Source organism: Crinia signifera, chromosome 4 (assembly GCF_055691185.1).
Source record: "Crinia signifera chromosome 4, ASM5569118v1, whole genome shotgun sequence".
NCBI classification, from domain to species: Eukaryota; Metazoa; Chordata; class Amphibia; order Anura; family Myobatrachidae; genus Crinia; species Crinia signifera.
Genome location: NC_139220.1, coordinates 223,991,479 through 224,002,221, shown reverse-complemented (window position 1 = coordinate 224,002,221; position 10,743 = coordinate 223,991,479). Strand labels below are relative to the sequence as shown.

General features: G+C 41.2%; 1 protein-coding gene across 4 annotated transcripts in view; it reads right to left on the bottom strand.

Annotated features, from left to right (window-relative positions):
• Positions 1 to 1,920: 1,920 nt before the first annotated feature.
• Positions 1,921 to 10,743, bottom strand: part of RAB27A (RAB27A, member RAS oncogene family) — a 117,435-nt gene continuing 108,612 nt past the window's right edge. For 3 of the 4 annotated variants that reach the window (XM_083183878.1, XM_083183876.1, XM_083183877.1), the window contains one exon: positions 1,921 to 4,956. In XM_083183878.1, coding sequence (XP_083040004.1) covers positions 4,758 to 4,956 — 199 coding nt within the window. In that variant the 3' untranslated portion in view covers positions 1,921 to 4,757. The remainder of the gene's footprint in view (positions 4,957 to 10,743) is intronic. The other variant, XM_083183879.1, reaches the window with a different exon arrangement.

Sequence of the window (10,743 nt, the reverse complement as noted above, 5' to 3'; positions counted from 1 at the left end):
ACCTGCAAAACATGAACTGTTGGTAGCTCTCGAGGACTAGGGTTGGCTACCCCAGATCTAACTCTATGCCCACTTGGATAAAAAAAAAAAAGTATGAACCAAGTCGGTCTAACAAAAAAACATGAACTTGCATCAACTTTTTGAGTGTCGACCATGTACATATCAAACTTCAGCTTATGTCAACCTTCTGTCATTGTCGATCATTCTTAGGTGTCAACCTAGACATTGTCGACCCGGGTAACAGATACCCACCAGACACCAATAAGACGCAAATTGCTAAAATAGTTCTACCTACCAGTCACTGCTAAATACAATGTCTGGAATATGGTAAATGCAAGGTGTGCAGCATTCATTTTAGTTTTTATTTTATACAATGGTGTCCATGTACTAGGTATTTCCTACTCCTTAATCCTTGCAAAACCCCTGGGAAATCAGCCAGTGTCTAACTCCGGCATGTCCAAACTGTGGCCCTCCAGCTGTTGTGAAACTACACATCCCAGCATGTCTTGCCATAGTTTTAGCATTCCCTAATAGCAAAACTGTGGCAATGCATGATGGGACTTGTAGTTTCACAAATAGCGCAATTCATGCAATTTGGCCGCAACAATTCCAGATGAGGGAGCTGGTGCATTGTCTTAGCAACGCCACCTGTCTTCAAACACAGGTACTTACTGATCCACCCTCGTATATTCCTAAAGTATTGGTCTATTTATAATCATCTAGGACTTAAATTAATCTTGACAGAATGGCTTGTGTTGCCTTTGGCATTTATATTTGTGAGGGTGCTTGTAGGTGTGCTATCCTGTAACTGAGCATCTGTATGGTACAAAAGGAGTCCCATTAGACGTTCAGGGCTAACTTACTGATTTTACTTAAGTTTCTAAGTTGGAGGTTTAGCTATCATTTTTCTATTGCATTCTAGAAAATGATCTATTGAATCTGATTGGTTGCTATAAGCACAGAGAAAATAGGCCTTCACTACATATTCCATCGCCACCCTTTAACTCAGGCATGTCCAAACTATGGCCCTCCAGCTGTTGTGAAACTACAAGTTCCATCATACCTTGCCACAGTTTTGCTATTTAGGGAATGCTAAAACTATGGCAAGGCATGCTGGGATGTGTAGTCTCAGAATATCTGGAGGGCCACAGTTTGGCCATGCCAGCTTTAACTGTATCGTGTCTATTAAGATTCTGCAAACAGATTCAGTATGTGTGACCAGCGGACAGAATGCAATTTTTAGAGGTAATGGTCATTTATAACCTAGTTTGCTCCCCACCCCCCTTCGGGCACATCAATTTGTTTCAAGATTACAATTATATTGCAGATTTATTTAAAAAATATTTTAGGACATTAAATTATACAACTAAAAATTGCTAGTTGACTAGGAGAGCTTTGCTTTGAGAGAACACTTTTGTCAGGTTAATTGGCTACTGAGAAAAACACACCCTTGCATGTGGTAAGCAGCAGTATCTCCTACCTCTGTCTTTTACAGGGTCTGATCACTGGTGGCCACTTCCATATTTGCAATGTGATCATATGCAGGAACACAGTCTATTTCGTGCATGTGCACAAATCAACCAGCAGGTTTCTAGGAACTGCATTGGCTGCAGCCCCAAGTAGTCAGATAGGGCTGACCTAGCAGGGGAGTAGCCTCCCCATGGGATTACCAGTGAGCACTTCCAATGGGCGGTCATTGTGGCTACTAGGCAGTCCCAACAGGTGACAATTTTACTGGGGTGGTCTGGCAGAAGGAATTTTGCATGCAAGCACCAATGATGCAGTGGCAGATGTGACTCCTTAACTTCTACAGCGATATATAAAACAAATAATGCTCATGTCACATTACAAATTAAAGCTAAAACTTTTTAAACAGCTAAAGTGAAGAAAACAATTCTAAACTAAAATGATGCAAGACACTTATTTGATAATAGATTTTAATATACTTCATTGTTTGTAAAACATCTGGTTAAAGACAATATACATCATCAAAATAGGTCATTTAAGTATTTATTAAATCTCACTTTAAATCTTATTTTCAGACCATTAAAAAATCGGCGCACACATTCTTCATCTTGCACCAAGATGCCACGTGGCCTGGTCCAGTAAGAAATTTGAGCTGTGCAAAACATTCTTGTTAAAGTATCTTGGATAGTAGTTGAAAACTAATTTTTATTTGTCACAACGTAAACCTAACACACCCTTCGGATGACTGCTATGAAAAAGGCACTCATCAATATTATACCATGGGCATGCAGCCTATACTGTATTTAGCAGGACCAACATTCTCAAACACCACTCTGTGTTATAAAAATATCATTAAGGTGGCATAAACCTTCTGCTGAAAGAAAACAAGGGTACAGCAGTAATGTTGGTGATGAAGTCCTATTACGCTAATGTAAAGTGTATGGAAACAATCCCCATCTATCACATCAATGTAATAACATACTGATCCTTTGGAGAGAAAAAAAAAAAATAATCTTTCAGGTTAATAAATTTAGCACAAAGCAGTCCATAGCAATATGAAGATTATCTCATACAATGCACCACAATGTAATAATTCAAGCATTAGATTCCTGATGTTGTATTGTCCTCGGGACACTATGGGACCACTTCAGTGATGTGCAATGTGGCGTTGGAACAGTGAGCAAAGTTGAGCTCCTGCAATTATCGGTGATCGTAAGATGTAGAAATAATTATGCTCTTTGACCATGTTTACTTTATGTATACTGATGCAGGTCTTACAAATATGTGAACAGACTATGTACTGGAAGACACGAAATGGACCTAATTGTATAGTGCACTCATGCCATATTGTATTGTTACTAGTGTTTGTAGAACTGCCACCATAATGCACTACTCACTGTATAAAATAAAGTGGTGAGTTAATTTGAATCTGCCAGACTAATGAGTAGAGAACTGCTTGCTTAATATTAACTGTTTTCATACATGCCAACTGCTTGGTCACTGGCAACCATTAGGTCACCAAACTGATGCTGCTTTTATGTTCTATTCAGTACAAGATTTAGGGCACAGTAAGCTCCAAATGGAAACAAATCACTCACACATTGTTAGAATACAGTTTTGCCAGCATTAAGAAATGCAAGTGCTAAGCCAAGCCAGTGGGTACATGACCTTAAGGTGCAGTTCCTCCTGTTACCATGCTCCCTAAAGGGCTTCCTTACTATTTATTTGCACACTGGCCAACAAGAACCTTGGTTGCAGCCATTCTACAGGGCTTAGTGCACAACCGATTGCAAATGAGGAAATAGGATTTTATGAAATATGTATATAACCACTACCAAGAATAACATGTAGATTGTGCCCATTTCCAACATAACTAAGTTTACACAACTGAATGATTCCAGGAGCAAACACCACATAGTATATTCATGATGCAGTTATTACAGAAAAGTGGCATAACACAGTATAATAAATACACATCTCAAATGGAAAATATTAGGTAAAACCTTACCATTTATGTATGTGCCACCTTATACGGCTGACCTATTATACTTGATAACATTTTTATAAGGTTACAGTAGAGAAAATAAGCAATGGCATACTAGAATTAGGTCATTAGGACTTGGGCCATACTAGTTTTATAAGCAACAAGCGGTAGCAACCTACGCATCTCCAGTGCTTGGTAGCGAACTATTACCTTCTCCTAATGCCTGGTGCATAGTAAACAAGATACTGAAATATTAAGGTATGAGAGGTACAAAACCTAATGTGGATTTTGATATCTTGGTCTCCTGTATTACAGATAGATAAAAAAAACCTCTAAAACAAATGCATGCCTTTTAATACCACAGAATTTGTAATGACTGATGACCCAACATTTTCCTGTGAATTTCCCAACGAACAGATAAAATTACAAATTTAGATTTATTTCAATGGCTTCAAGTTACCAATATAAACCAGGTTACAAAATGTAAATACATTAATTTTGGAGTTTCAAGATCTTCTCAAAGCCATGTTTGTCCGTATGTTATGTGAAGTTTCTGTCATGTATATTTATATTATCTCCATTTTAAAAAATAAGATTAACCCCCAGCCATCACCAAAGAACAGTGAAAAACAAAATAAAAAGGTAATTATTGTTATCCATTGCAGTGAAGAATTTCCAACCCAGAATTTATATTTTTTTAGTATAATTTGGCCTCTCGCAATATTGAGCTCTTGTATGGCAGCATGTCTCACCAGAACCAATGCGGAACTGTCTCAGGGCCCCAAAAAGCACATATGGCACATACAAAGTCATCGTTTAGCACCAGCCCTGAAGAATTTTTGCTGGAATTTATTCTGCCCTAAATTCCTGTTGAAACATAAGAAATGTTATATATAATTTATGCATTAATAGCGGGTGCACATAAACATAGGTTGACTGGCATACTGTAGGTCATGTAAAGAATCGGAATATTTTTAGAAAGAGATTAACAACATTGCTGAATAATTCATACTGCAAAACTGTAATATAAAAAGGCTAAACACCACCAGGAGCAACAGGCTTCCGTCTATAAATGCAGTCATGAATAACATTAGTCTCCTTGCAAAGAAAATAAAGCGCCATATTGCACCTTGGTAGAATGGGAATTGTAACATTAAGTTCTGACATAATGACATTTTTTTTTTCTGAACGGAACACAAGGTTTGCAAAATACAAACGCTGTATATTCAGAGATCATGTCCACAGAACTCTAAACTTAAGGGTGGTATTAAAGATCTTGGTTAGGATTTATATTAAGGGGGTGGTCTCAGCAGCCACATTTGCCTTTGTCTTTGTCCTCATGTAACTGCTCAGTAGAGCTGTGGCCATTGGACCGTACAACCCCCTGTGGTATCCAAGACTTGTCCACACACCGTTCCATGCGCTTCATTATCAGGTCCAGTAAAGTATCCACTGCTTTATTCACATTTGTCCCATCTGCAGCACTGGTTTCAAAGTAGGGGATTCTGAGGAGGAAATGCCACATAGTGAGTGGAACAGAATAATAACAAAAAAAAAATTCTATAAACAAAATCAGAAATCAGAAAGTGTGAAATTTGGAGTACTTTTGGTTTTTCCCAGGAGGAAACACGCACAAAACAAATACATGCACTACTTTATTAAATGGGTGTTGAATACACAGAATATTCAAACCATGTTCTCATTGCCACCTCTGCAAAATCCTGGGTTTTTTATCCCAGGTTTTTGCCAGGGCACAGATCATGTCAGCTCACAGACCCTTCACACTGCACCTTGGACCCTGGAAATTCCCGAGTCTGCCCTGCCATCAAGTGTGAGGAATCTTAGAGCAGCTTTGATTGGCTGTTGAAAGAGCAGCTTTGATTGCCCAAATGGGCACCATCACTCTTCCTCCGATTGAGATCATGCAGTGCTTTAAGTTTGTTCACCACCTGTTGCTGGGTTTTATGGATGCCATGGGCAGACAGTATTTTTTATATGTTGTAGTACACTGTTGAATCCTTGACAGTGCCAGTCACTTGCTTCTTTATTTCCTTCTACCCTCTCACAGCCAGCAGCTCCAGCACCTCCTCATCCCTCCAGTGCACCATGTCTCATCTCTGCAGCATTAATGTACATCACATGTCACCTGATCTCATTCTCCAATCAGCTTGCTTTTTTCACTTCCTGTGTGAAAAACCCGGGTCACGCCTGTTCACATTGGCGGACACCCGTGTAATTCCCAAGAATATCCCTGCAAAAAACCTGTGTGAAATTCCCAGGGCATTACACCCAGGAATTTCACTCACACCCATTCACACTGAGCCATAACACAGGAAATTACTGCTTGCTCTGGCAAAATCTTGGGTTTTTGAGGCATTGAGAATGGGGTATCAGTCAAAAAAAAAAATCTGGAAACTAAAAATCAAATTATTATGAATCTGGAAGACTTTGTCTTTTCTTTCCTTAACTGAATCATAAATTATCACTTTCTATTGGTTTACATAGGGCATGAATGCTCACAAGCAATACAAACTGACACCAGAAATATTCTGCTATGTACAATCTACTGTATTAACCAAAAAGGCAATTTATTTGTAAACTCTAAGGGATGAACTTATAAAACTCCCGTGTGGTACAGCTGAGTTGGATCTCGGCTGGTTACAAATGTGAACAGGTCGGTTTTTTAAATGAAATAGACATATTCTTAGGACTCATGTTTTATGATGGTGCAGTGGAAATCGTGCAGAGTTTAACGGCAGCCAACAACTGCCAAATATGAAGCACCCACAGATCAGTCAGATCCATGCAGCGCAGATTCTAGAAAAATACAGATAAAAAAAGGATGCAGGGTCCCTCTGTATTTAATGAACCAGGGCTGATCCCGTTTCCATAAATACATGGGGGGGGGGGGGATATAAAGGGCTCCTCCATATTTTTGAAACCAGCACCGAGCTCCAAAAATCAATAAGATGATGCCACAGCCGTTGGACACTTTTATATTGGACCCTGCGGCCGTGGCATTACACCCTAACTAGTCAGCTAGCCAGGTTGCCTGGGAAAGTGGGGAGACACCCAGTAAAGCCCCCCTCCCCTCCCCCCCCCCAAGGTACAGGGCTGAAGCCAGGGGCTATCCAAAGATGGGTGTGTGTCTTTATTGTAATATTTGTTTTGCCTGTGGAACTACATGTCCCATCAAGCCTCCCCGTATACTGGCACTTGAAGAAAAACAAGTACAAGCATTAAATGGCCCGCTGGTATCTGTAGTTCCAAATGTAAAACATATTACAATAAAGACAGGCACAAGAGCCCTGTGCTAGTTCTTTAAATACAGGTAGACCCTACATCCTTTTTCCCTTGTATTTTTAGGATTAGCACCTGCCCAAAGAGCCCGTGGCTGGTTATGTTTAGGAAGGATTATAAATTCTGGTGTTGATCTTGTGCCTATGGAAAGACCTGCCGAGTTTAGGCAATTAAAAAGAGAGATGACTTTGAAAAAGCTGTCCTTTGGTGACAGTGAAATGCGTCAGTTGCTGCCTACCTACCTGCCCCTAATTGCTACTTTATCCATTTGCATTTTACTTGGGATCCAACCAGACGCTTTATTGGAGGACTTTTCTACAACATCCAGATTTACAGTGGACACTTTCCCTATTTTCACCAGCAAAGGAGGATATTGCTGTAATGCAATCTGAACAGGATATAAAATTCCCCAGGTGAACACATTGGTGAACTACATCGGTAATTATACCCACCTCAACAAGTTTCTACCTCTATGGAAAGTGTACAAATCTCTGTTATCTGACTGGTCCTTTCTTCCATATTACCATCTCTGGTGGCACAAATAGGAGCGGATCCAAAGTGAATTTTACCATTAAGTGGCCACAAGGGCAGTGCACATGTTTTTAATATAATATTTGGTACTTGTGTATTATCATGGCGCCCATGATGTGCCTCGTAGGGCATCTTATTGCATGCCATATAGCAGCATATGATGCATGCGATTCGATCCGATTTTAATTGTACAAGCACCCTGATGGGTCCTTACAATGTGAAATGCCCCCCCAATGTGAAAGCCACCACCAGTATCAATGCCAACCTGAAGCATGGCGAGCGCAGCGAGCCCGCGAGGGGCGGCGGTACGCGTCCTCCGACCTTTTCATACCGCCACTATACACATCGGCGTGGAGTTGATTTTAGATAGTGTGGCAAGCGCAGCGAGGCTCGCCACGCTTCGGGTTAGCGTTGGCATAGGGGGGGCATTTAACATTGTAAGGACCCATCAGGGTGCTTGTACAATTAAAAATCAGATGCCATTGGAAGGCATACGATGCAATGCGATATTTTATTGTATAATATCGCATCGCATACCATATTTAGTGGTATGGTATACGATGCGATGGGCGCCGTGATAATACACAAGTACCTAATATTTTACCTGTCTATTATTGTATGTGTACCATTAAATGTTATTTTTTATTCTAAAACTCCTCATTGGTTCTAGTGCTACTTTAGCTCTCTTTTTCTAGCACGTTATTGGGATCTACTCAGTCCCATTAGTAGCTGCTTGACAGAGCACCCCTTGCCAGCGCCCTTTTTAGTACCCAGTAGCTTTCCTCCACGAGTTTAGGCAATTGTCTGAAAATCATAGCACAACACAACTGTATGAATTAACCCCTTCCCGACAATTGACGTACATTTACGTCATGGTCGGGAAGTACTTCCCGACACATGGCGTAAATGTACGTCATGGCATTTAACTGTCACCGCGTCTATAGACGCGGTGACAGTTTCAACATGTCTGCTGTCCCTGACAGCAGACATGTCCGTGCATGCCCAGGGGGGGCTGCGATGCCGCCCCCCCGTCGGCGATTGCTGTGATTGGCTGTTCAGTGTGAACAGCCAATTACAGCGTTTTCTGTGTCACCGGCGAATAACGTTCGCCGGTGACACGCGATCGGAGGTGATTGGTGCTGTACAGCACCAATCACCGCGGGGTGTAAGGGTGACACTGGTGTCACCCCACCTCACCCCGCCCGCCCCCAAAGGCCGTGATTGGTCCGTCGGACCGACGGACCAATCACAGCCATGGAGGGGGGTTTAAACTAACGGTGACTGCACTGCAGACGCCATTCCGGTCTGGAATTGCGTGCAGTGCGGTCACCGTGCCAATCTGCCGCGATATACTGACCAGAACCTGGCAAAATACTTACCTGATCCTTGCAAATATCTTGGCTGCTTCATCTGTGCTTGTAGTGTGCTGGATGCTTCCTGGATCCTGTTACTTGTGACTTCCTGTAAACTTGTGCTGCTGCAGTGTAATAGCGTTAGTTAGATAGAGAGAGATAGAGAGAGATAGTGTCAGAGAGTGCTGTATTTTGTGCTGCTGCAGTGTGATATAGTTATAGAGAGAGAGATAGAGAGAGATAGAGAGAGATAGAGAGAGATAGAGAGAGATAGAGAGAGATAGAGAGAGATAGAGAGAGAGAGATAGAGAGGCCTAGTGACAGAGAGTGCTATATTTTGTGCTGCTGCAGTGTTATAGTTATAGAGAGAGAGAGATAGAGAGAGAGAGATAGAGATAGTGACAGATTGTGCTATATATTTTTTATATAACTGACTGCTGCCCCCCCTTTTGTGCTGATCAGTATAAATTAACTGATCAGCAACTTTTTGGGGGCGCAGGGTATTTTTATATATATATATATATATATATATATATATATATATATATACCTGTCACTGCTGCTGCTGCAGTGTCATAGAGTGTTAGATAGTGAGAGATAGAGAGATAGAGAGAGATAGTGACAGAGAGTGCTAGAGAGTGCTAAATTTTGTGTCTGCTGCCCCCGCCTTTTGTGCTGATCACTATATCTGAGGTGATCAGCAACTTTTTAGGGGTGCAGAGGTTTTTTTTTTTTTTTATATATATACCTGCCAGTTGCACTGTCAGTTGCACCTGCTGCCCCTCACTGGTAATCAGTGTCGCATCACTGATCACCTTTTTTTTTTTTTGTGTGTGCTGTGGGGTCTTTTTTTAATTTTTTTTTTTTACACACACTGTGATTTTGTGGGTGTCCTGTGGCCGCTGTGCGCGGATCAGTGACGTACATCACTGATCATCTTTTTCGGCACAGGGTTGATCTATTTTTTTTTTTTTTTTTGATCAAATTCCTGTTGCCTTTCAGCGCTGTTCAGTGACGGACGTTACTGACCAACATCTGTGCTCAATTTTTGGCACAGGACCTTTTTTTTTTTAACCCCTTCAATTTTTTTTTTTTAACCCCTTCAATTTTTTTTTTTAACCCCTTCAATTTTTTTTTTTTTTAACCCCTCCATTTTTTTTTTTTGTATAAAGTATTTTTTTTTTCTGCACACTACATACACACTACACACTACATACCCCCCGGGTTGAAATAAAGTTTGTACCCCCCCCTACACTATACACGTGTTGAAACATTTCACTACCAGTAACACAAAAATAAAAATGGCATCCCAAATGTCATCCCAAATGTCATCCCAGTCATCCAGAAGAATGTATTCAGCGGAGGAGGCATATGCCCTGCTTGCTTCTGACTCTGACACAGCCAGTGATGCAAGCGGGGAATTTGAAGGATTCGCCTTAAGCTCCTCTTCCTCCTCTGGTGATGAGGGACCCCCTCAAAGACGCCCCCGTAGAGCAGCTGAGACCCCCCCCCCAATAATTGATCTCGTATGGACCCCACCACCAGACAATTTTGAGCCCCAGGTTCCTGAGTTTTTGGCCATGCCAGGAATCCAATTTGATTCCACAGGTCTCAGAGAAATTGACTTTTTCAAATTATTTTTCTCTGATGATTTTATAAATTTAATGGTGGACCAAACTAATTTATATGCCCAGCAGTTTATTGCTCAAAACCCCACGTCATCATTTGCTAGGTGGACCCCTGTAGATGCAGTAGAGATGATGACGTTTTGGGGTCTGGTGTTTCATATGGGCATAGTAAAAAAGCCAGAAATTAGGCAATATTGGAGTACAGATGTTCTGTACAGCACCCCATTTTACCGTATGGCCATGCCCCGGGCTCGATTTGAGACGATCCTTAAATTTTTGCATTACAACGATAATGCACAGTGCCCACCCAGAGATGATCCCACCTTTGACCGGCTATTCAAAGTCAGGCCGGTCATTGATCATTTCAGTGCCAAATTTGAAGACATGTACATCCCAGATAAATTCATTTGCATAGACGAGTCCCTTATACATTTTAAAGGAAGGGTTAAATTCCGCCAGTAAGAGGGCAAGGTATGGCATA